Source organism: Aplidium turbinatum, chromosome 5 (assembly GCF_918807975.1).
Source record: "Aplidium turbinatum chromosome 5, kaAplTurb1.1, whole genome shotgun sequence".
NCBI lineage: Eukaryota > Metazoa > Chordata > Ascidiacea > Aplousobranchia > Polyclinidae > Aplidium > Aplidium turbinatum.
In genome coordinates this window covers 9587253-9614745 of record NC_137476.1, presented here as the reverse complement: position 1 = coordinate 9614745, position 27493 = coordinate 9587253, and the positions used below count along the sequence as shown (strand labels likewise).

At 38.2% G+C, this 27493-nt stretch overlaps 1 protein-coding gene across 1 annotated transcript; it reads left to right on the top strand.

The window, feature by feature from the left end:
- The first annotated feature begins 14177 nt into the window (after positions 1-14177).
- LOC145770819 (14-3-3 protein beta/alpha-1-like) lies at positions 14178-25587 on the top strand. Its single transcript, XM_082582549.1, has 7 exons — positions 14178-14314; positions 15855-15994; positions 18599-18766; positions 20188-20311; positions 20804-20967; positions 24076-24165; positions 24952-25587. Exons 1-7 carry the CDS (start codon positions 14287-14289, stop codon positions 24994-24996), a joined length of 759 nt encoding a protein of 252 aa, XP_082438675.1. The 5' UTR covers positions 14178-14286; the 3' UTR covers positions 24997-25587.
- Positions 25588-27493: the final 1906 nt, after the last annotated feature.

Here is a 27493-nt window from a genome sequence, read left to right as displayed (position 1 = left end):
GTACAAACTTTTCAATGCAAAATAAATTGCAATTTTGTGTCATTTGAACTTTTATTGTTTTGGTATGGTACGTCGGTAACATAATTATATTACACAGTTAAACTTTCTTTGCAAAAAGTCTGGTTGTAGGCTATGTATCAGTTGAGCAAAAAAGCAAATTAATGTGTGCTCAAACATAAAGAAAGATCTTAGTGTAGTGAGATGACAGTCTGAGACGTACCTCAATCTCGATATGCAGATTATGATTTAGTATAAAGCAACATATCACACCTACTTAAAAATATGTGCAATAGCGTGACGCGACAATTTATCAAAAGACAGTTTATCGAAAGACAGTTCATCGAACGACAATTCATCGAAACGACAGTTCATCGAAACGACTGTTTATCGAAACGACAGTTCATCAAACGACTGTTTATTGAAACGACAGTTTATCGAACGATGAAGCACATATGCAATGGAATACTCAGGGGTTAGGGGCTAGGGGATAATGGTTAGGGATTAGGAGTTAGGGTTAGTGGTTAGGTTTTCGATTAACTGTCGTTCGGTAAATTGTCGTTCGATAAACTGTTGTTCGATTAACTGTCGTTTCGATAAACTGTCGTTCGATTAATTGTCGTTCGATAAACTGTCGTTTCGATAAACTGTCGTAGTACCATGCAATAGACACTAGACAGGCTAGCCTACAATGTAATAATAAAAATGATTAAACACTTGCAAAGCAAAGCCTTTCAATCAATCAAGGGGTTAAAAATAATTCTGCTATCTTACTAAAGTGATCTCTTCCCCCAAGTAGACTCGACGCTTTTTTATATAAAAAAAATCAAAAAAATCTGATTTAAATCAAAAAAAATCCGATTTAAATCAAAAAAATCCGATTTTTTTGATTTTTTCCAACCCTGCTCGCATCATCAACCACCCTTTATGCTCAATGCTCTGGGCTGACCGTCAATCACAAATCAAGTCCAATGTTTTTGTTTCTCTACGTCACTTACACTGCAAGTTTTTACTCTATTCAAATTAAAATTCGAACAACGCCGCAAGTGATAGAAAGGTTTTATAGATTTTAAACTATTTGCAAGGTTTCTTGTTTTCGTTTTGAGAATGAAGCAAACTCAATAAGAAAGAGGTAGATGAGACTATGAAGTCTCAATTTTTTTCTGAGTTAAAATAATTGATAAACTATAAATAAATATTGATTGATTGAATCTTTATCCTCGGACCGGGAAAGCTTTTTGCAGAGCTTAATCCTGGCAGTTTTGCATACTTGTAAAGGTTTTGAATCACTGACGCAGGGCCAGGTCACCGAGATTGACAGAGTGAAGTTTCCGGTTGTTGAAGTGTTGTTGCCGGGGAATTATGCTATCCATTAGATGCCACTGAATGGAGGGCATTCCTTAACGTGCGTTGCTCAAGCGCACGCCCCGAGAATCGAATCAGCGCCGCTTAAAGATCTTAAAGCTTCTTCGTTCCAGAAGTGACGCTCAAACCAATTGAGCTATCGGGGCTATCCCATAAGAATGTACCCATCTTCAAAGCATGGATGTAAGATTGAGAGCTCGAATGAGACTACAAATCGACTCATTTGTGGGCCTACTCTCTGGACCTCCCTGTCAACGCTATACTACCTGTTTTATAAAGGTCACAAATATTGACAATTTAAAACAATGGAAAATAAGCAACTGGCCACAAAGCTTATATCAGAGGTGTATCTACAGGAGTCGGAGTTTTGGAGTAGGCTAGAAGAGCCAGAATCTCGGGTTTCGGCAGAGTTGGAGCGGAACGGGAGTTTAAAATTCTTGGTAAAAAGTCTAAAATTCCTGATTGAAGTCGGGGTTTGATTTTTTTGCCATTTGATACTTTTAGCGTCGGCTAACATACATTGTTTTTGGGGCAATTATTTTTGTGCGCTTCTGTAGTTTTCTTTTCCAAGCAGCTATTTTTTCATTTAAAAATATTTTTTATATTAAAAAAATATGCTTTTCTTTTCATTATACGAGTTAAGGAAAGTTTAAGTTATTGGCCTAGTAGCCCATAAGAAAACCTGGATTGCGGTTTGTACTTTGCGCGCAAAGTCGGAGTGGAGTTTGGAGTCAATATTCCCAAAATAATTCGAGCAAGAGTAGAGTCTTTTTGGAGATGTGCGGATTTGTAAAGTCATTATAAGGTCCCGATCAAACAAACAAAAATATCTCCACATATCCTTAATTATTTGACAATATTTTCACCTTCAAATAATATTAGTACACCTAAGTGTGATGCTTAGCCTACAATTGGAGCCTAAGCCTACCGGTAAGGCAAAATCTTGGTTGTGACGTTCCTCACGTGGAGGTTATTGTCATTGTGGAATGTGGATTCATGCGTCTTCGCGTAGCTTACTCGGAAAAATCCTGGTAGCCTAAGCCTATCCTCCTTTGCATTGAACGGAATAAGATTGCAGGTAACAACAGCTTCATTGTCTTGAAACGTGTCCAAGGATTTAAGAACGACATAGCCTAGTAGACACCGTAGCCTATAGTAGCCTACAACTTCGACAGAGGTTCTATTCTTAATCAAGGACGTCCACAATTCAGATCAAGTTGGAAGTTCAATTTCTCTTCAAGACACATGGATATGTAGACTACCGTTGATGTTCCCAAACAAAGATGAAACTAGAATTTAGAGTCACAGATATTGGAGTCGGAGTGAAGCAAGGATCCAGAAAACCTGACTTCGAACACATCTGATTTGTATGGTAGGCACTTCAACGTATTACACGTAGGCACTTCAACGTATTACACAACGTTGTCACGATTTCTTTCTATCTCTTACCAGGAAAAAGACTTGGAAAGGTTCAATGACGTAGTTTAATGGGTCAAACCGAAAAGCAGTCAATTAAATGTCGAATAATTCTACTAGTGGAATGATAATCTAACTTCTTGAAGGACTTTAACGAACGGCTTCTCAAATAACTCTTCGAACACAATTTATATCAGCACCAATTCTCATCTAGCCTACTTGTATTCGATTTCTTCAACTCTCAATCAACAATAATTTCTGCATCAACTACCAATCCACAACTCATAGCACAACTCTCATGATCAACTCATAATAATAATAATAATAATCATAATACAAACTACACCACTATTTATAGTTGGTTGTTCAGTCCAGTAACTTCGAGAAGGTTACGTAAGGTTACATCATAAAGAACCATTGTTCTATCAAGCAGCATTTAAGTGTAAACAACAGAAGTCTCTAGAATGTCACGTAGGGAAAATGATTCCAGAAAACACATTTTACATAATACAGATTTCGTAATCAGAGGTTACTTCAGGTCATAACCGATAATAACACATCGCACCAGAATTCTACAACCAAAACAACACGCTCGTTGAAGATACAAAGCAAGCCATCGCGAGGCATTGCACCTTGATTGTGACAAACGTATTACACTTTTCTTCAACGTAGCCTATTACGGCCGGCTCAAAATCACGCGGCGCTGCTTCGACTCTCGGGGTGTGCGCTTGAGCAACGCATTATAAAGACTACTCTCCATTCAGCGGCACCTATTATAGTGAATGGAATAATTATCCGGCAACAAAACTTCAACAATCGGAAACTTCACTCTGCCAATCTCGATAACCGGCCCTGCGTCAAGAGCCTCTACAACAGGGGTTCTTAAACTGGGGTCCATGGACCCCCAAGGGGTACGCGGACTAGTTTTAGGGGGTCCATGAAGGTCCAATGGAAATCTTAGTGTATAATGTCAAAAATGCAATACATTTTTCAATAGAAAAGAGATTAAGTTCAAACAACGCTGATGATTTCTAGTTGGGCGTTTCCTGATAATTGTTATCGCATTGTAGCCTACTGTTTTTTTTTTGTTACGTAGCCTACGTTTATTACGTTATTCATTAAAATTGTCTTTCAATTCGAAAAGTATTGGCAATTTTTGGAGTTCATTGATGCAAGCATATCTTCTTTTGGTAAAGAGAGCCCTGGCTGCTATAATCCTTTTTTGCGACTACATATTTATGTGAGAAAAAAAAATAGGTTGAATACTTTAACATATTAACGTCCACCTTGTAGAGTACAAGTCAATTAAAATTGACTTGTAGCCTACTCTACAAGGTGGACGTTAATATGTTAAAGTATTCAACTTTTTTTTTTTTCTTAAATTTTCGACGCATAAGTATCTGCTTTACGAGGATCCCTTAACAAACTTTACGTTTATTTAAGGTTAAATGTGTCAAACCCCTTTTTAATTAATATTTATGTGAGTCAGGATTTTCATCCTTGGTAACTATCAAAACAAAGAGTCGCAACCGGTTAGATGCATAGGATGACATGCGTGTTGCTGTTGTCCTATCAAAGGCGAAGCCACAATTTCATGTTCTTGTTGAAGACAAACAGCAGCTTCCTTCACATTAATGAAATTAAATCGAAGATATTGAAAAACAATCTGCATTCGCTATTTCTTAAATTTAATAAAACATAAATTTTGTTACCAATTCAATTTAATTTTATTGCCGCAAAGAGGGTCCAAGCCAACTAAATTTTTGTTTTAAGGGGTCCGCGTTAAAAAAAAGTTTAAGAACCCCTGCTCTACAAATATGCGAAACTACCAGGAATAACCTATCAAAGCTGTGTCAGTCCGAGGATAAAGATTCTAAACCAAACCAAACTAAACCATCTCTTGCCTAAATCCTAATTCACTAGGCTACGCTGGTGATGGCGATTCGTTTATTTAGTTTAGTTTGTAGGCTATCAAAAAAAAATTATTTTGTTGCCGGTAGGCCTATGGCAAAATTCCACCACCAAGGAATGTAAATAGGCTATAGCCTATTCCTATAGTAAAAACAAAAAGAAATATAGAAAAAAAGTTAATAATACATGGATAAAACAAGAAAAACTAAAATCATCATTGCTATTTATGATTGTTTTGAGTGAGGAATAAATCTGACTAAAGAAAAAAATTGAAAAATACTATTCAGATGATGAAGAGAAGCGAGTGTGATATGCTTAATTGTCCAAGTTAAAAACAATTTCACGTGGGGGAAGGTTTGGTTAGTTGAGCTGGGTAACGGTTGATCCATCCGGTTTTATCGCAACGTCGTGCATGATTAGTCAACCGTTTAATAACGAAAATATGGAAAAACTTAAAGTCCATCAGCACGTGTAGTTTTAGTTTTAGCATAGATATCTTACATTTAGATATGCAACTCAGTGGTGCGTAACATTGTTTGAAGGCTAACAGCGTAGCTATGGCTGTATGCATTGACTTCAAACTTGGCAAAGCAAAACAACTTTATTTTTAATATATTTTTTTGGTTTTTGTTTAAATAAAACTTTCTTCGTTTTCAAGTTGACGTATAGATTGCTTGTGATGACGTCACATTCTCGTTCCGCATGGACTGCTTTATGGAGATTCTGGCGATTGAAAACAAATCACAGTCACAGAGGGTACCTTTAAATACCCATTGTCAGGCATTGTCGGGCATTGTCGGCTTTTTGGGGGGTTGTGGAGCATTTTCAGGGGTTGTCGAACATTTTCAGGGGTTTCAGGTATTGTAGAGTAGGCTAACTACTTTCAGGCATTGTTGGGAATTTCTAGCCATTGTGTAGAATTTCCAGGCATTGTCGATCATTATCAGTAGTTGACAGGCTTGTGAGGCATTGTCGAACATTTTCAGGCAATATCGAACATATTCAGGGGTTGTCGAGCATTTTCAGGGGTTGTCAGGCATTGTAGAGTAGCTACTTTCAGGCATTATTGGGAATTTTCAGGCATTGTCTAGGATTTCCAGGCATTGTCGATCAATATCAGTGTTTGACAGGTTTGGTAGTCATTATGGAACATTTTCAAGTATTTTCGAACATTTTCAGGGATTGTCGAGGATTTTCAGGGGTTGTCAGGCATTGTAGAGTAGCTACTTTCAGGCATTGTTGGAAATTTCAAGGCATTGTCTAGGATTTTCAGGCATTGTCGATCAATATCAGTGTTTGACAGGTTTGGTAGTCATTATGGAACATTTTCAGGCATTGTCGAACATTTTCAGGGATTGTCGAGCATTTTCAGGGGTTGTCAGGCATTGTAGAGTAGCTACTTTCAGACATTTGTTGGGAATTTCCAGGCATAGTCTAGAATTTCCAGGCATTGTCGATCGATATCAGTGTTTGACAGGTTTGGTAGTCATTATGGAACATTTTCAGGGATTGTTGAGCATTTTCAGGGGTTTTCAGGCATTGTAGAGTAGCTACTTTCAGGCATTGTTGGGAATTTCCAGGCATTGTCTAGGATTTCCAGGCATTGTTGATCATTATTAGTGGTTGACGGGTTTGCCAGGCATTGTCGAACATTTTCAGGGGTTGTTTAGCATTTTCAGGGGTAGTCAGGCATTCTAGATTAAGCTACTTTCAGGCATTGTTGGGCATTTCCTAGCATTGTCTAAGATTTCCAGGCATTGTCGATCATTATTGGTTTTTGACACGTTTGTCAGGCATTGTCGAACATTTTCATGCATTTTTATTCCCAGCTCTGCATGCGCAGCAGAATGATCCCTTTCTATTTTGCGTAGGTTGTAAACGTATTTACGGTATACACAAACACAGCAGCGTTTAAATGACCTGAAATCTGAATCCACCCCGGGCAGCACATTCCCTAGCTACGCCACTGCCGACAATGCCTGCAAGAAAGAATCTAATAAAAGTACTTTACAATGCCTGAGAACCCCTGACACCTAAAAATGTTCGACAATGCCTGAAAATTTCCGACAATGCCTAACAACAAGCCTGTCAACCATTGATAATGATCGACAATGCCTGGAAATCTTAGACAATGCCTTGAAATTACCGACAATGCCTGAAAGTAGCTACTCTACAATGCCTGACAACCCCTGAAAATGCTCGACAACTTCTGAAAATGCTCGACAATCCCTGAAAATGTTCGACAAAGCCTGAAAATGTTCCATAATGACTACCAAACCTGTCAAACACTGATATTGATCGACAATGCCTGGAAATTCCCAACAATGCCTGAAAGTAGCTACTCTACAATGCCTGACAACCCCTGAAAATGCTCGACAACCCCTGAATATGTTCGATAATGCCTGAAAATGTTCTATAATGCCTAACAAACCAGTCAACCCCTGATAATGATCGACAATGCCTGGAAATCCTAGACAATGCCTGAAAGTAGCTAATCTACAATGCCTGACAACCCCTGAAAATGCTTGAAAATTTCCGACAATGCCTAACAACAAGCCTGTCAACCATTGATAAGTAGGTAAAGACCTTTTTTGGAGCTGTAGTTCCAGGACAAGCTGAAGTTTTATTCAATTAATCTACTGAGTGTTACCAAAATGAAAGTTTACTGCTGGCTACCGAAAGCTGTGCTATAGCATTTGGTAGCCTAGTTATGGTGTGTACCAAACATTAAAATTGTCTTGGTTTGGCGGTTTGATCCGTGATGCTAATGAAGCTGTCTCAGCAGGGGGGAAGATGCCCCTGCCCTCAAATTTTCTCTGGATGGGGGGCAATGGTGCCCTTTTAAGGTCATGTAAGCTACTGCAAATTTTGCAATATAGGCTAACAACTTCTGCTATTTGCTTTTAGCCAAATTATAGGGCCTATAGCCTAGAGTAGGCCCACACAAATTATCCCGTGGACACATTTTATACTTTGCAGCAGATTGTGATGCTATGAATGTGAAATTTACCTTTCGTTTCTTGTTCAAGCTATTGCAATTATTCATCTGTCTCACATTTCGACTTTCATGGCTATAATAGCGGGAAAACGAACGAGTTGCCCAGCATTATCGCTACCGTATATCTCACCCTAAAATCGTTCCGGCGCCCCTCTATCTCAGGTTTGTAAACTGCCTACAACAAGCTTTAATGAGTCACTGGAAATAAGCTTAAATGATAGTTCCAACAATCATGAAACAGAAGTTGCATAACCTACGTGAAGAAAGATTATTGTCTTGATTTTTCATAGTAGGCTATTCTGTGAAAACTTGAAATATACGCCAAACAAAATATTCCAAAGGAGCTCAAAAGCCACCACTCGCCAAGCCCAAACCGTACAATAATAGCCTACCATAGATACGCTAGCCAAGCTGGCAACCTTGATAGTTGATTGTGTCCATAAAGTCAGTCGAGCGTGACGATAAATCCACGATTGCTGAGTTGCATATCTATATGTAAGATATCTATGGTTTTAGGGATTTTCTAGTTTTAGGGATTTTCTACAAGCAGAAAAATCGTGAAGCAGTTAAATGTAAAATGGTATAATAAAAGTAGTTTAGAGAGAAAGAAGAAATGTGTTATTTTTTCCTACGATGTTTCATCGTTGTCTTAATCGAAATACTGGGATAGGTAAGGGCAGGGCTTCCAAGAGCCTTGCCGGGCCCTAGTGCAGATGTTGCTGCCGGGCCCCCCCAGCGCGACATGTCTCGTGATATCTCACAAATCACAAGCAAAATTTGCGGTGTGCGTTAATCCACAAGGCTAATGCATACCATACATGGTGAATTGAAAATTCAGTAGTTTTAAAAAAGGCCATACCTACCCATGAGGGGGCCCAATCGACATACGGAACTAATATAAAAACAATATTTTATGCAAAAGTGTTGAAATCAATCTTTTTAACACGTGAATTTAGACATTTTGTCGAGCCCCCTTGAACTCACCGGGCCCCGGTGCAATGCACCGGTTGTCCCCCCATCTTGTGGGCCCTGGGTAAGGGTAACTTACTCTTTGTTTTAGTAGTTCTCGTTGCTTGATTAGCCAGTTGGTTCTTGGCAATTTTTCATGAATATTAAAAATGGCGGCGATGTTAACAGTTGAGCCACTTGCAATGTTAACGGTTGAGCCATGTGTTTATCATAAGGACTGTAGTTTATGAGCCGATGGTCCTTACGTACTGCCCTAATTTTGTTGTACCGTACTGTAATTGATGCGTAGAACTGGTGGCGTAGCTGGGGGGCGGTCCACTGCTCGTCTTAAACTTCCATAAAAGTAATTCTTTCTGTAATGCGCCAGTTTGAGAGTAATTTTTTTAGCACCCCCCTTAATTATATTTTTCTCGATAGCAACGCTACTGGTTGCTAATGTTCGTTTTCTCCACAAACCTCGCAAAATCATTTCAGAAAGGTAAAAGCACTTTCGTGCAATATTTCTTATTCAATGATTCTCACTGTCTTCAGTGGCATAAATTTCTGTTCGTTCAGTGTTCAGTGTTCACGGTTATTTCATTGAGTTAATGCACAGTTTAAACATTTTTTGATTGTTTATTTGCAAGATGTTCAAGAGAAGAGTTTATTGTGTTTCATGCAGATTGAGTTCTCTTTTGGGGTATCTTTTGGAAGTGAAATAATAGTGGATCAACCGTGAATAACAGCATTGCTCAAGCGCACACCCGAGAGTCGAACCAGCGCCGCTTGATCTTGAAGCTTCTTCGTTCACGAAGTTACGTGCTAACCAACTGAGCTATCCGGGCGGATATATAATCAATAACTGCGTTTATTGGACTAAGTTTTTAAGGCAATGAAAAATTAAATAGTCTAACTTTCCGAAAACAAATCCAATCCTTCAGTATAAGCACCTATATATCTTCTTCTTCTTCGTTTGAACCTTGTTCTTCGCCACTTCAAGGGTCAAGGGGCTCTGCCTTTTACCACCCTTGGGCAGTGGCGGCTACGCGGTCTAGATGTTTGGGCAGGTGTCGAGCAGCCATTGAATTGATTCGTCATCCAATTCACGCAGACCACGCACACCATTTGGCGCATGGTAGATGGCACAGTTACAGATGGTGTGGTCTACGGTTTGTTCCTCCATGCCACACTCACAGATCGCGGATGGAGCCATCCCCCATTTGTGCATGTTGAAGCGAAATAATCCGACGCCAGTACGCAGGCGGTTGAGCCGCACCCAGGCCTTCCTTGGCAAATGCATTCCGGTTGGGTGGTGGCTGGTGTCGGAGATGAAACTTTGGAGTCTTGAGGAGTTCTTCTTCCACTCCGAGCTCCATTGGTGGTCCGCCCAGGTAGCCGCACTGATGGATTGGTCTTCAGCACTTTTCATCAGGAGTTGTGCGGCTCGTAGAAATGGGTGTCTCGATTTCAGTCGCCGAGGTTTCTCGTTCACAGACTCGTAGAGACTTGAGTAGAGCAGGTGGTTGGGGTTCGTAGCGCGACGAGAGAGAGACAGGATGGCTTCTTTGCGACGAAGCTCAGCTGGTTAGATGCCTGCAAGGACAGGGAGATTTTCCGATGGTGTAGGTCGCAGGCATCCTGTCACGATACGCAAGGCGTCGTTTATGGCAGTGTCGATTTGATGGCAGTGGGCACTGCGGCTCCAGACAGGTGCACAGTATTCTGCTGGAGCGTGAACTAGCGCGATGGTGGCAATGCGCAGGGTATCAACTCCGGCTCCCTAGCCAGAGCCGGCCAGACGCCTTAGCAAAGCTGTGCGTGTTGAGATCTTTTTGCGTAGTGACTCCAAATGTTGACGGTAAGTGAGCGACCTGTCCAGGACTACCCCTAGATATTTAGGGCACCTATATATAATCACTTACCACATTATCAAAAGAAATATAGTATCTTAGTCTGATGTTTACAAGAGCCAATGCCGTCCTTGCAGAGCAGAAACTTAAAATGGGTCACTGTTGTTTTTAGGCGACCATTTCTATCAAAGGCTATACGTGACGGTTCCTTAACATAAACAAGAAGCTTCGAATGGTATACAAATCGTTCATAGAAATTATAATCGAATCATACATGTAATTGAGTTACCATATAGCCTAGCTTGAAAGCTTACCGCAATAGAGTTCGTATCTGTTTCCTGTTAAGGCTGCTTCTAACGAGCAGGTGAGCGTTATTGTGTTTGTATTATGTTTGCTGTATTGTGCAGTGTTGTTTTGACGAGCAGAAGAGCCTAACAAACTACGTTTGTATCAGCCAATGTCGTTACAAGTAAGGGAGTCACTAAAGACGTTACTATCGCGTGCTGTCAATTTCAAGTGCTGAAATAAATTTTAGAAATGTTGAGATATGAAAAAGAGTTGGAATTAGACAAACGATGCTATTAGTTTGGCCAATACCATTGTTCGGTCAAAGTTGGACAGAAGCAACGCTTTGTAAAGTAGCTTAGAAGCAGGCCCGGATTTAGGGGGGGCAGAAGGTACAGGGGCCCCGGGCCCCCCGACTTTTAAAGGGCCCTCTACTGAAAAAATGTGATTTTGAGTTATTTTTTTTCTTTCAGCCTTTGATGTCCCTACAAAATGCTGTGCAGTGGTGGATTAATGCTACTGTATAAGTAGAGGTATTTTTTCTCGCCGTAGGAGCGAAAAATGTTTTTGCATGGGGGCCCCCGATCTAAAAGTGCCCCGGGCCCCTCATAAGCTAAATCCGGCCCTGCTTAGAAGGCTACACTCTCATCTTGTTTCACCCTCTGTGTCAAAAATTTGTTTTAAATAATAAAGAAAGCTTCATAAAGAAGCAGTTTTCTCAAACTGACTACTGAAAGTTTAACAATTTCAGATTCACCTGAATTCTTGCTCAAAATGTTGAAAATCGTCGTTGTGTATGTGGGTGTCTTCCGAAATGACATTTGAGACGAGATTGTATCGTTTACAACTTCATGTTGGCACTGCTTCCCAAACTTTAAGCAGAAAGGCCCGACGCACACTTAAAAGCATATTCAAAACGTCGAAAAATGTCAAAATATATTCTACAAAAAACTGCTCAGATGTAGCACAACCACTAGCGGATGCAATAAAAGATTTTTGGTGTTGTAACAGAATTTCAACCACGATGAAATTCCACGTGTAACAAACAATGTAGAAAACGTATTGAGAGCCAAAAGCGAAGAGGTTGACAATAGGTCGTGGGGAGGGAGAGTTTGGCTCTACTAAGTTTTGGAAATTTTTACTTTATTTTCTTCGCTTTTTGCACGTTTTGTGCTCTAATAGTAATTTTTGCTTAGAACGCACACTTTGTATTTGGCTAAACTAATTAAACTATTCATCCAATCAAAAATTAGATTTCTATAGAAGTTACAGCCATAAGGTTTAATTTACAATTTAAGTTAAGTTTGAAACATCTTTTTCATGACCACACAAGAATGTATATTATTATGCAGTTTTATTGCCGGTGGGCTCTTGCTCTATTGCATGTATACTTACATCTCCAAAATGACATGCAAGTAGGCTACTTCGAAAAAAGTTACATAGGTAGCACGATCTGCCCACTTCGGCATGAAAGAACATCTCAGCTCTGACAAAAGCTCTATCTTTGATTAGGCCTACCGACAACAGTTCTGCGCCGACTTGGAGTGCAAGTACGACAGCAATCTCAAGCCAAAGACAGGAGATTATAACCTTACAAAACAACGATTGCTCTAACTTCAGCATCACTCGTCACTGGAACAAACCCATAGTGATCAAGGGGTTCATCTTTGGTTTTTTGTTAGTGCTGACAGATGTAAGATCAATTCCAGGTCGGGTCATACCAAAGATATCTACTGTAAAGAAGGGGATATACGAAGGCTTTTATTACGTCTGACAATAGAAGGGCTTTTGTTTATCATAAATAATCTGTGTTTATCGTAAAATGATAATTGGCACCGATAGTAGTTTAATAAATCTTGTTATGATAACTTGCATTGCGCTATTAGCATCAGGCCTGGATATTCACAGCAGGCTCATGGTTGCTTGTTAATTCAACTATCCATATACTTGGCTTTACATCTAGCCTACCGCAAAGGCTTTGTTAAAAAAAAACAGCTTACTGGTAACTTTTCAACTGTCTTTATAAACAATTAAACTTTAAATATGCTCTACGTAACATTTGCTAACTGTCTTCTGTAGCTCATTGTATCAGCTGTACTACAAAACTTTCTACGATTTTAAAAAGAACCGCATGTTTAAACTGCTACAAACTACCGCCCTGGTAGTGTCATGAGAATAAGGCAATCATAGCGAGCCTTCGTATCCCCTTCTCTAGATATCCCTGGGTCATACCAATGACTTTATTAAGAACAGCATCTATTGTGTTCTTTTGTGCGTAAAGCAGTGAGGATAAATCGGGTCATACTGTTGCAAACAAACCTTTGTAGTTGTAGCGCGACAAAACCACAACATTAAGGTATTATTAAAAATTAAATAAGGCTATTCACCAGGCATTTAGTTAAACAACATATAGATATAGCCTACGTTCTTCTGGTGCGAACTAAAATAAAACCAGCTCTGCCGCTATTGAGGTTTCTTGTTGATAAATAACATTTAAACTATTTTTCTAGTTTCAAAAATTGCTTGCGCTAATTTTTGTTTGAAAGTTAAATTTCATTTTGCATTTTTAGTTGATTTACAGCAACATGGTTCCTTGTTTTGCCAAGCTAGTCAAATAGTCACTACTTGATCGAGCCCTTTGAAGAACACGCTCGTGTCTTATTGACAAAACGTTGGAATAAAAGCAGAACCTGTTACATCTTTGGATAGTTTAGTGTAGTTTGCACCGGAAAAACGTATATCAAGTTATTTACAGTATTATTATTATTCGTCATCGTAAACCAGCTCAGTGGCCAAGGGGTTATCGCTTTCGGCTTTGGCGCTGGTAAATTATAGATCGATTCCACGTCAGGTAAAACCAATAACTTTAAAAACAATACCGATTATGTACTTTCTTGCGTAATGCAGTGAGGATAAGTCGGGTAGTAATGTGGGGACATTGAAAATGTGATACAAAAATACACCCTGACTCTAGTAGTTGTAAAGTGCCAATAAATAAAAACCATAACTTCACAATGTAGATATACGACTTGTTTTAGCCTAATGCTGGAAATTCGCTGTGGTAGTAGCGATTTGCACTCGCTTTCTGAACACAGCTCCCTAGTGCTAGGACGAATGGCGTTGAAGTGGGTGAGTCGATTGTTTTATGCGGTTCCTTGTAAAACAATCACATTATTATGGCCATCTTCGGAAACGAAGGGCGAACATCATTACATCATTACATCATTCGTAATTGCTCATGACTAAGGAAATATGTTTCGAGAGCTCGTGATAAACCGCTATTACCATGGCGAACCTTCAGCATTAGGCTAAAACATATCGTTTGTATCCATACTTGTGAAATACTGTAAGTTAAGATCATAGCTACTGCAAAGGTGAAAATCAATCTATTACATTCTATCCACAGATTGGTTTCAAGAATTGTAATAAACGGTAAACAGTAGCCTAAATATTGTCGATTTCAGTAATTGTATTTACTTGCAACATCTATTTTATCGGTACCACTTTTGTAAGAAGATGGATGAGTCTGAACAACAACCAAAAAGTAAGCAGACTAACTGAGGGCTTACTCAATTTCAAGTTGCTATTTCTGTTGAAGTAAATCTTCTGTCAGATTTATTCCAAATTCGCCACTAAAATAGGATATGTTAGTAATCTTTACTTTTTCTTTGATAATAACTCGTCGAATGAAATAATATGGAATGAATATGGAAGGAAATGACTATCCCTACGATGTCTCTGTTCTGGAATATCGGTGTTTCAGAAAATTTTCTGTGATAGTTTAGGAGCTGAGGAAAATGGAGGAATCTTAGATAGGCTACCATAAATTAGATGAACAAATTGGTAAAGTTCTTTAATGTAGAAGCTGAGAAAAGTCAGCCTACATTCCACATAGCCTACATTGGTATATCCACGCGACAATTGAGGTAGCATTTATATTTATTCCACCAAAAATGCTGTTAAAGATCTCATAGCCTACTAAGATGTTAGTCGTGCATATGCACAGCATGTAACTTAGGCTAAAACTTCATTAATGTTTTTTTCAAATTGTTTGTACATGCAAGAAATATGTACGAAGCCATTGAAATAGGGGGGAGGGGTTAATTTTAATTTTAGTCCTGATTTTAGGATACAACAGTAGCCTACATTACACCTTTGAAAATTTCTTTTGAAATTTCCATCCAAACCCCTCCCCCCATACTTTGAAATGTAGGCTACTTTTTGCGTAAAATTGCCTTGTAATGCATTGACTTCACTTTTTGTTCATGGCATAGTTCAAATATTATCTGCTACTGCACTAAAATGTTGCAAAACAGCCGCAACACATGAATTGTCGAAAAACACGGGAGATTTGTTATTCTGATTTGTGCGCATGACTATGCGCATGCGCAAAAGCGTACCGAAAATACAGATATTTTGCATTGACAAAATAGAGAACAGCTTACCACATCAATTTGATCCAAGAGTATTGTACGGCTTTTGTAAAAGAAATATGCCTTCGAAAGTAGCTTACACGTATCATTGCAAGGAAACTACCCTTATCGAAAGGAAACTAGGCTATATCAACTATTTTAAAAGGCCTGTCAATCTCGGTGATGAAAGGCCTGTGTCTATGGTTCAAAACCTTTAGATTCAAGGTATGCAAAATTGCCATGATTAAGGTCTCAAACAAATTGGCAGGATTCAAATAGAATCTGTTTGAATAAGATGCTGAAAAAGTTGCCTTCACGATGGCGAAAGCTTTATAATTTATACAAGTTCCCGAACCGAGTATATAGTAGGCTATGTAATTGTTATGTTCAATTGTTTGATTGAGTTATAAATGCAGGACCCTTCTATAACTTTTTATCTCAATAACATCGAGGAAACTGAAACAGAGATTAAGGTCAGGGCATCACTAACAATAATAACACCACTAATAATAATAACACTGCATGTAATATAGTTCTAGATATGAAAAGCTTTGTCTGACGTAAATAAATAATAATAATAATATCACTAATCATAACCACGCAATTAACTTACATTACCTAAATGCAATTAAAAAACAGATGTTTCAATATCTAATAGGTATTTTTGTACAGCAAAGAACGAAAAGAATCCAGACAGTCAGAGACTAAAGAAACTTAAATTAGTTTGCTACGCAGAGCAAGCTGAAAGATACGAAGATATGGTTGACCGTATGAAGCAAGTCATTGCCATGGGTGGTTCATTAGATCAGGAGGTGAATATTCAAGTTTTTAATAGATCGAGTTTCGTTTTTAGCAGCATTATCATTGTTAACTTCACATATGTAGATTCAAACGACCTGTTTTAGCCTCATGCTGCGGGTTAGCTGTGGTAGCATCGGTTTGTCACGAGCTTTTGAAACACAGTTCGCTAGTCATGTGCAATGACGAGTAATAATAATGTTATGGTTTTATGTATTGTCGCTCTACCCTACACCAGCGAACGTCTTTTAGGGACAGCGCTCACTTTTAATTTAATATCAGGTTTACGATGTCATCACATTATTACTCGTCTTATTCTCGTTGCGTTATACAAAACAATACACAATCGGTATCGTTTTTAAAGTCTTTGGTTTGACCCGAACTCAGATCGAACTCAGATCTACCAGCACTAGAGCCGAAAGCAAAACCACTCGGCCACTTAGCTGTTTAAGCAATGACGAGTGGTGTTGTAGTCACAGCGTCGTTCTGTTATGAATGCAGTCTGTCGTGCACAAGTGGGAATTGCGTTTGTAAAATCATGTACAAGAACTGCAGGGAAAGCAGCTACGTAGGCAACACGATCCGCCCACTCCACTCTCACCTGAAAGAACATCTTAACTCTGCCTCATCAACAACAATGATCATTGCCAGAGAGAACAACACCGCACGTGTGAAGAAAAGTAGATGCATTGTATACATTACAAAGGCAATTACAGATGTATATTTTCTTTATAATAAACAACTACTTGAATAATTTCACAATGGTGAAAGACACAACTCGAAAGTACCTTGCCGGCTAAACATTTTTTTACAAATTTTTGGCAAAAAATCTTTGCATGAGCTATCCATATGTCTGTATAACTTAGCTACTGTTTTCTCCATAAGCACCGCCTCACGAAAATAGTTACATGATTATAGACTGTCTGACTAGCCTTCATCTCATAGCCATTGCCCTGAGTGCCTCGTGTTGTGTCGCTGATCGCCTCTCTCGAGAAACCAATAACTTTAGGAGCCTCCAGTCACCAATAACTCTAGCCAGTGGCGTACGCAGGATTTTCTCAAGGGGGGGCCATTGAGAGTAGCGTAGCCAGAAATTTTGAAAGGGCGTTTTTTCTTAAGACGACACCCAGCGGCGGGGGGTCTGGGGGGCCTCCCCCAGAAAATTTTGCAAAATTACTTTGAATTTGGTGCATTCTGAGAGCATTTTCAACAAAAATGTGGGTATGAATATTCCTGTAAAATGGTGCTGTCAGGTGGCAAAACAAAAGGATAAGATCATGTTTTCTTCGGCATTTTTCGGAAATAAAGCTAAGTCTCTATGTTTTCTTGTTGTTAATTCCTGGCTGAGATGTTTGGTATTGGCAAAACTCGCTCTTTAATGCAGTTTTGCTTAAAATTAGGCAAGTTTTTTTTAGACTGAAACCATCATTCCCAAGCATAAAGAAACTGAAAGCATCATTCTCAATATCGTGACGTCACACGCGTGCCAAAGTGGGGTTGTAACCCCCAAGGCCCACCCCCCCCTTTGGCTATGCCACTGGCCATTGATATCCCAAACGTCTTCATGATATCCCAGTATGGTTTTAGTTTAGACTTTATCCATTTCTCTCTCACTAATCACTATAATAGGCTTACAGAACACAATGCTACATTGGCATACCTGGGGTGGGGTAGGTGGATTGGGCCATGTATTTCGTATTGGCTTAGTCTATAAAACAACATTGTTACAGTAATTGCTTTGACAGAGCAATGCAAAACATATTAAATGCCTTAATCTACGTCGTTAACTACTAAAACATTTTTAAGGGGGGGGGCCATGGCCCAATGGCCCCCCCCTGCGTACGCCACTGACTCTAGCCACACCAATTATACAATGCTCCTTTTCTACCAAAGTCAGGGCACAAGACTGTTCTTCCATTTGCATTTTTTCTCCACCAGTTTTGGTTTTAAATATATTTTTGTACGTCCTCAAAATTTCAGGAACATGGAGATAACAGCTCAATTTCATCGATCTACTTATTCATGCGACACAACACGAGGCACTCAGAGCCATGACTGTGAGGTAAAAGCAAGTCAGGCAGTCTATTATCATGTGACTAGAATCATTTTTATGATGCAATGTTTATGTTTATGGCGGGAACAGTAAGTTAAAACACACATGTGGATTTTTCATAAAAAAAAATTTTCTTTGTCAAACAAATGTAAAAATAATTTGCTGATACACTAGAATGCGATTTCGTCAGAAAACAATACTCCAGCCGGAAGCTTCTTCGCAATAGTCAAGAAGAGATGATAAAGCAATACACACAAAAGGAAGTTGACCAAATGCATATTGTTTTGCTGCATGGGGCTCCCCAAAATCATAGCAAGCAATAACGCGTCGAAAAATACAAGTGACCAAATGACATACACCCTTAATCGTTAGCCACTGGAGGGCTTGGGCTTTGGGGAGGGAAATCGCTTCCCAAAATTTTATCTTGCCCCCAACAGTCGCTTTTGCTTTCCCAAATTTTTCTTTCTAGCTACGGCACTGCTCAAATTGACACGATTTTTTTAATCAAAATTGTTTTAATTTTAATTTTTCCGATTTTAACAAACGTACAAAAACTGCTTTTTAGGAAAGGAACCTATTTTCGGTAGCATACAAAAATATAGTTGGAGCAAGAAGATTAGGATGGAGATCGGTTAAAGCTTTTCCGGCCAGTAACGAGAAGGAATTGGCCAAAAGAAAAGATTATATGGCGACCATTCAAGACGAGCTTGAGAATTGTTGCAAAGAAGTTGTGGTAATAAATGTGAATTTTTTCCCAAACTTGATCGTGAAAACACATATTGCGTACACACCCATCCAACATAGTTCACCAAGTTATGTCGCTGCGTTGTGATACGTAGTGCAGGTTAAGCTTTTTATTATGAATGTAGAAAGGAGGTCTTGCATGTTTTTTACAAAAAAAGTTGTTCTTAATTTATTCTGACTTAAAAAATTCATTAATTTGTAGTTTTAAAGAACTTTCTTAAATTAACTACAAAGATAAACTTGTATTTGAGTTATAATTGTATAACATGTTTTATTAAATTAGCTTAAAGTAATTAACATTTTTTTTTCAATGACAACACCTGTTCTGATTGATTGATTGACTTGATCTTTATCCTCGGACTATAAAAGCTTCTGTTTGAGTGCTTATATAGCTTCTGTTTGAGTGCATCTGTTTGAGTGCTTCGCATACTTGTAGAGGCTTTGAACCACTGACACCGGCTAGGTCATCGACAGAGTGGAATTTCCGATAGCTGTTAAAGTGTTGTCGCCGGGGAATTACTCCATCCACTAGATACTGCCGAATGGAGAGCAATCTTTATCGTGAGTTGCCCAAGCGCTCACCCCAAGAGCCGAATCAGCGCCGCTTGATCTTGAGTCGGCCGCGTAACCACTGAGCTGACGGGGTGGACTGCTTTAAAAAATAGCAAATTTTTGTTGTTGATATAGGCTACAGTTTAATGCGAGTGATGATACAGGGCAACTAGGTTATGTTGTTGCTTAATATGCGTAATAGTTCTTATAGCCTACTGTAAGCTTGCAACGGATGATAACCTACCGTTGTTGTTGGAACATCAGCCTAGTCTGATTTCTTCAACAGCTGAAAGAGGTGCAGTGCAAATGAAGTCAAGAAAGCTTTGTTTACCTCAAAAAGTCAACATGTGGCATCCATAACAGATAGAACAAAAATTGGCACTGCTTCAGTACGAAATGGAACTAAACAGAGCAAAATCTTTTATCGATAGTGTACTTTGGTATGCGGATAACTGTAGCCCTAAATGCCTGTTCCAAAAGATCAGAAACTTCATGCCTGTCAAAGCTTCAAGTATCTCGGGAGTACTCTTTCTAACACAGCCACCATTGACTTGGAAATCAAGAACAGAATCGCCAAATCATCTCTATCGCCTTCGGTAGATTGAAGTCTAACGTGTGGGAAAGATGGGAAATCAGACTTTCCACAAAGCTCAAAATATATATAGTAAAGCTGTTATTTTGACCATACTTCTTAATGCGTGTGAGACCTTGACTCTTTACATGAGGTATAAAAAGCAAGTGAACCACTTCCACATTTCCTGTCTCCAAAAAGCTTCTTCTTATTATTCAAACGACAATACTATTTGTAATATTTTTGATAAAGTTTTCATCAAGCTGGTTACACTTTTTACTTTGCAGGAACTCATTGACAATTCACTTTTGAAAACAGCAGAAGATGATGAGAGCAAGATATTTTATCTCAAGATGAAAGGAGACTATAATCGTTATATTACCGAAGTTGTTGAAGAAGATTATCGCAACGGTAGGCCTACGACTTAATTTTATAGCCTACTTTATGTAGAATTTAATTTGTTTTTTGTCAGATTTCGCAAGCTGAAAGCCATAAGGAAATGAGAGATCAGACCATTGATTGGTCACTTTTGTTCAAATACAAATCCAAAAAATTTCGTTCACCTAAATGTGTAATGCAAGAGTGGATTTTACAGTTTCAATACAAGCTTGCAAAATTTGCTTGTAATCTTCAACAGAAGTATAAAACTGAACAAATAAAAAGTTATCAAAGATTAATCTTAGAGTGCTTTATCTGTGTTTTCAAACAAAATTTCTTGCTTCGATATTTGAACATTAGCAGCAAATGAATTTTGGGCTCAATCGCATTGTTAGGCGTAAATGATAAAAACGTCTCCCTAGATAACAAGATTCCGTTACGCATAGCGTCAGCTAGAATGGGTTGAAAATTTATTCACAAAATAGCTTTCTTTGTAACTTGTTTTTTTATAACATTTATACTTAGAATCTATTGAGAAATCCAGGGAAGCATACAATAATGCATACGATTTATGCCAAAAGACATTGACAAGCGACAATCCCACAAGACTGGGCGTTGCTCTTAATTTTTCCGTTTTCCACTACGAAGTTGCTGGAGATCCAAAATCAGCCATTGCATTAGCCAAAGCTGTAAGTGTGTGTTCGATGTTGACTAATTTATAGACTTACCGAACCGTAGGCTATGTTTTTCTTTTGTGTCATGTAGGCCTACAGTAGACCAAGTAACCTAAAGCACCAAAGACTAATCTATTTGGAGCTGTGAAAATGCAAGACGCAAGCACATACAACAGTGTGATTACTATCCCACTGCAAGTGTTGCACTTGCATTACATTCTTGTGTCGCAAAATGATTTTACATGTACTGTCTTGTGTTATGGGATTATTTTATAGGCTACTACAACGAATTTAGCTAGATCGGGCCCATGAGTGCTCAGAAGTTTTTTAAGATTTCCAGTAGGCTAAGATTTCCGGTGAAGTACCAACAATCAGAATGAACGATGTCATGATCATGTTATGAACAACTGATATGACAAAACTTGTTTTCATTACAATCCCAAAGAAACAAGACACAAGAGAATGCGAAGAACATCGCACAATTAATTTGATGTCCCATATTATTAAACTACTCCTGAGGGTCATCATGAACAGAGTTAGAAACAAATTACACCCAGAAATAAACGAATGCCGATATGGGTTTATGCCTGGTAAAGGAACAAGGAATGCGCTCTTCATTCTGAAAAACCTCGCTCAGAGATCAATCGAAATGCAACAAGACCTGTACTTGTGCTTCATCGACTAAAAGCTTTTGATGAAGTTTAACACAATGAAATGTAATGCATGCTCGACCGAATTGGAATTGATGATAAAGATTTAAAAATTATTTAAAATTTATATTACGAACAATCAACTGCTATCAGGATTAGTCTTCAATATGTCTTAAAATTATTTCGCTGTATAATGAGAAAAGGTCAGGTGATAGCACACATCTTTGTCTTACCGGTACTCTTTTCTGAATGGGCATGTAGACACTTCAGTCATCGCTAAGACATGTTGAAGATGAAAGAGGGATTCCGTATTCGTATTGGAGGAAACATTAACCACATACGATAAGCTGACGACACCGTTTTGATAGCCGACTCTGACGTAAAACTGCAGAACATCTTAGATATTTAGGAGCAAAATGGTTGGAACGCCTGGTTGATCTAATCAAAAAATAAAGAGCCCAAAATGTAGATACCAAACTCATGTTCAGCAAACAAACGTTTCAAAAACTATACTGTCTTCATGTTCAGAGTTATAAATATTATAACACTGAAGATGAAGACAAAGAAGACATTTATTTATGAAGATGAAGACATTTATAACACTGAAGATGAAGACAGTATAGTTTTTGAAACGTTTGTTTGCTGAACATGAGTTTGGTATCTACATTTTGGGCTCTTTATTTTTTGATTATCTTAGATATTGTGTGTACAATAGGCAAGATATTTGGCATAGAACTAAATAAACAGAAAACAGAAACAATGGCCATCACAAAGAAAAAGGCAGCCGAAAATGGAACAATTCTTAAACATTTCCAAAAATTCTAATACCTCGATAGCCTACTATGGTGAATTGGGATGCAAGAGACAAAAGAGAACTCAACATAAGAACAGCTCAAGCAAAAGCAAGCTTCCAACTAATGAAACCAATTCTTTGCAATAAAAATATCTCCTTTAAGACAAGGTTTAGAGTTTTAAAATGCTATATTTATCCTGTTTTTCATTACAACTCTGAAACCTTGAATATCTCATGCAAAATGGCTGAAAAAATTAATGCTTTTGAAATGTGGTGTTTCCGTAGAATGCAACGTAGCCTATTTCGTGGCTGGCACAGAAAACAAATAAAGAAATTTTACACCAAGTGAACCGAACCAGATCCATGTTAAAAAGTATAAAAACCAGACAATATAAATTTCTCGGACATGTAATAAGTAAGCAAAAACTGGACCATCTCTTTTTAACTGGTGAAATTTTTGGAAAGTGGGCATCTGGCAGACAAAGACAAACTCATCTGAAACAATTTAACGACAAAACAAAAACAATCATCCATGCAACATATTATAGGAATATTTTGTCTAATTATTTATCTGAGGCCGTCGATGCCTGATTCAGGCAAGGCAATTGAAGAAGAAGAAGATATCGGTAATAAAAGCTAGGTATCATCCTTAACATCAGAAGGTAACCTAGTAGTCTATAGTCACCAGAAGAACGCAAGTCACTCTATCTTTATTTATTAAATGCCTGGTGAACATTTTCATTCTGTTTTTGCATTTTTAGTTGTTGCATCGACAGAAAAAATAGAGTAGACCGAGTCTACTGATAAAACAGCTAGTTATTGTTCAAATGAACTCATTTTGTTTTTATAATGGTAGGCTACCGTTGTTTCTGCTCATTATTATTAGCCTAGTGCTAGGCCTATTATATGTTTATTGGAGTTCGACCAAAACTACTTCTTCATCCGTTCAGTCGTTTACGACTCTCGGTCACTCTATATGTCATCTTTCTCCACATCTCTCGATCCCAAGCAGCCTCCTTCAATTCATGCACTCCCATGCCACTGTCATTTACGATTGTGTCAAGCCATCTTGTTTTTGGGCGCCCCTTCCTCTTCCTCCGCTGACCAAACTAAGCGTGATGTTTTTTTCCATTGATTTTCTTTTCATTATGTGGCCAAAATTTGAAAGTTTCTGCCTGTCGATACTAGCTTCTAGGGATATGTCCGGTTTAATTTGTTCGAGAGTTTTCTCATTTGTTACTTTGGCTATCCAAGGAACACGCAGTAACCTTCTCCAACACCACAATTCAAATGCGTCAATCTTTCTTCTGTCTGTTTTGTTCATTGTCCATGTTTCGCATCCGTAAGTTGCAATTGGAAATATAATAGTTTTGATCAGCTTCTTTTTTGTTCCAAAACTGCTACTGGTCGATTAATCTTAGTCTAGGTCTTATTGGGTATATATGCTACCGTTGTTTTTGTTTGTTATTATTGGCCTAGTAGGCTACTGTATGTTTATTGCTTATTGGGGTTTGATAAAAACTACTACTGGTCGACTAGTCTAGGTCAAATTATTGTACATAACCTAGCTTGGATCTACTGAAAAGTTTAGGTGTACTTGCCAGTTTTATTTTATTTGCGATTTTAATGTTATAGGCTACTACCCTAAACTACTAAAGATTAACTGTGAATTTTAATTAGGCCTTTGACGACGCTGTAACAAGGATAGATAATTCTCCTAACTTCAAAGACTGTGCCTTGATTATGCAACTGCTCCGCGACAACTTAACAGTAAGTTCTCCTACATTACGTTGTTTACACGATGAATGAGGTTGGACTTGTTCATATTGCTTATGGACGTGAATGCCCCACATAGCCTACAGTAGATGTCTTTAATTCTCAATAGCCTACTTGTGCTTATACAGCATAGTGTTTCATGTTGTCGAAAGCTGCAAAAATCAAAATAATACGTGACAGCAGCCACTTTGAGCATTACTATACGAGTAACCAATTAATAAAGAAGTTTTACGTCATCGATTTACGTTTGAACATATTACATATTTCAAGAAAATTTAACAGTTTTTGTTTAGTAACAAAAAGGAATCAATTGTCGGGATAAGAAAGTCGGCAGCAATGGCCGAGTGGTTAGCGCGTTGGGCTCGCAGTCGAGAGCCTGCATGTTCGACTCCAGCCACCCGCACTTGCTGTTGTTTCTCTGGGCAAGAAACTTTACGATAATTGCCTCTACCCAGTGATCGATTTCGAGTAATGGGTAGTACCAAATTTAAGCCATAAATAGAATAGACAATCGGAAACAGACATTGCAGTCGGCTGCAGCGTGGGTCAGGTGTACGTCGGAAGGCGTACACCGATGCATAGCGCTCAAGTCCGCTTTCCCGCAATGCAGGATAAAGATAAACAAACAAACAAACAAACAAAAGTTAAAAAAAATAAAACAAAGGAATGCTCTAATACAGTATAATCTTTTAGAAGAAATTGGTGCTGAAAATCTCCAAAACCAAAATACTAATCACCAGCGTTCAACTCTATGTATACAGCGTAGCTTTTTATTTGCAGGTGTGGATCAGCGAAGAAGAAGAAGAGAAAAAAGAGGAGGAATGATTTGTTTCGTTCTAAACTTATATATTCAAGTTCTGTGTCTTGTTTCGGATTGGAATTGAAAACGCACCCTCCAATCGCCTTTCTATCGAAATTATTTTTTTCTTAAATCAACCAAAGTAGCCTATAGGGCTATTCTTGTATGAGCTGTTTAAAATATATGAAATGGCTCAATGCTGTTGTCATAATTGTTTCTATCTCTTACATGTAAAAATACTTTAGAATGATTGATGACGTCGGTTATTGGGATATCTAACGTTAAACGGTCAGATAAATGATCGTATAGTTCTACTTGTGAGATGATGGATGAAATGCTTGAACTGACAAATGGTTCACTTCCAACACGTGAAGAAATCAAATTCTTGAATAGCAAACGTCTTCGTCGATTTCAAATAAATATACACTATTACTTGCAACATCTACTTTACAATTGGCAATAACTTCCACTACAATTTATTCTATTCAATATCGGCTAGAACTCTACAATCGGTGTCAATTTACTTTTCATTACAACTTCTAATCCTCATGATATACAGCTTTAAACACAACTCTAATCACGCGGCTATGTATAGCAGGTTTGCTTTGACCAGAAGCTCCTAGAAACTATGGTAATGTTACATCACAAGAACTCATTCTTCTGCTCTATAACTGAAGAAGTTTCGAGAATCATGCAGAATTTTCAAGTAGTAGGTTTCGCAATAGAAGATTGCGTAATTAAGGGCTACTAGGAGTACTAGGTCAGTAGTTGACGAAACACCACAACAAAATTACACAATAAAATAGTTCACCTATTCTAGGACAATTATGTAGCCTGCCGTGAGACTACGCAAATTGATAGTGACAGTTGTACTGAGGAAAATTTAATGCAAAACACTTTTTTTATATTCCATTTATCTGCGCTAACGGTTTAACTATGTCCATGGAACTGAAGCGTCATTTGATGATCTCACGTTTTATCATCATAGAAACATTACAACTTAGATAATTTTAGCCTAGTTTGGTGTAGGGCACTATTATAGCGCTACAGTGTTGCACTGTCTTTTAATGAAATTTAAAAAACTCGTCCTTGATAATAATCACACCTTTCTTTAGTTTATCGTATATAGCATACAAGGCATACCTCACTTCATACCTCTATTAACGCTGGAATAATATTATCCATTTGTTAACTACAGTAGTTTAGCAAGCAATGTGTTTACGCAGAATATTACATAGTTTATTTATTTTCTTTGGTTTTAAAGAAGACATAAAAGTCTTTTATTCCGTAAACCCACTGCTGAAAACCATTTTGCTCCTATGTGGCTCTGCTACTTTTGCGCCAAGTAAGGTGATTAAATGTGATTGAACAAGCGAGAAATTTTTGCGAAACCAAGAGAAAAATTGCATAATTGACACTCGGTAGCGGATCCAGTGACCAGCAAGTGCCCCAGTGGATCCGCTACCGAGTGTCTGGTTCAAATCAATGTTGTTGTGTGAATGCTACGTTGACACGAAAGCGATAGAACGAAGTTGGGTTCAATGTTGAAAAGTAACGCAATAAGAACATTCAATGAAAACATGACTGAACACTGTGAACAGTTTGAACAAGGTGATAGTATTATTTCAGATGAATCAATATGCATGACAAATAATCTTTTAATCAACGCTTCGGGGACATGGATAGCCTACTACTTGACTCAAAACATGATAGTCACATTACCTGCAACAGATAGGCTTAGCACGGTTCTGTGGAATAACACATGCATGTGAAATAACGTTCAAACTAAAATCAGTTTTTGTTGCATCACGTGGTTACCACGTGATCACAAACCGGTTTTATGAGCGATGTAAAATCGCTTGTACAGAAACTTAATATTTCTGAGTTTTATTGAAGCAACTAACTTTCATTTGGGTTGTATATTATTGTGTTTATGATTGCGTAATACAGTATAGCCTAGCTTGCTATTCGTATTTGCGTTGTCCAGAACTTAACGATCTTGAAGACTTGTGTCGCAATATTTTATTTTTTAGATATTTCGCTTTATTTCAATACAGGTAGGCCTACCACTAACATTAGTTTATTGCGACCAATTTGTAGTTAGGATCAACTTGTAAGACAAATTGTTGGTATATTTTCCTGTGGGAGATGAATAATTTGAAGATTTGTTTCAACAACTTTGATCTTGCAGGTAGCATAACCATCAACAATCAGCTAAAAATGTTGGGATTCCCTTTTGAAAAGGCTTCTTTTATCAATCGTTTTCGGAGTTGAGGGTTATCTTTTTGCAACCACGGAAATAGATTGTTGGAATCTTTTTCGTCGAAGTGTGAAAGATTGTACGAAAACTTAATCTTAGCAATTTTGCATAGCCTACTTGTAAAGGCTTTGAACCAGTGATACAGTCTCTGCCACTGAGACTGACAGAGTGAAGAGTAAGTTTTTGTTTTGTTGTTGCATTTGACTTATGATCACTTTGCACAAGTGCCCACTCCAAGAGTTGAATTAGAGTTAGTTTTAGAA

What these genes read in the sequence shown, in the direction of transcription:
- LOC145770819 (XM_082582549.1), top strand. Translation starts at nt 14,287, where the DNA reads ATGGATGAGTCTGAACAACAACCAAAAA. An exon ending in ATTGTTGCAAAGAAGTTGTG is followed by an intron (nt 18,767 to 20,187) that starts GTAATAAATGTG and finishes TTTACTTTGCAG; the next exon opens with GAACTCATTGACAATTCACT. An exon ending in CCATTGCATTAGCCAAAGCT is followed by an intron (nt 20,968 to 24,075) that starts GTAAGTGTGTGT and finishes AATTTTAATTAG; the next exon opens with GCCTTTGACGACGCTGTAAC.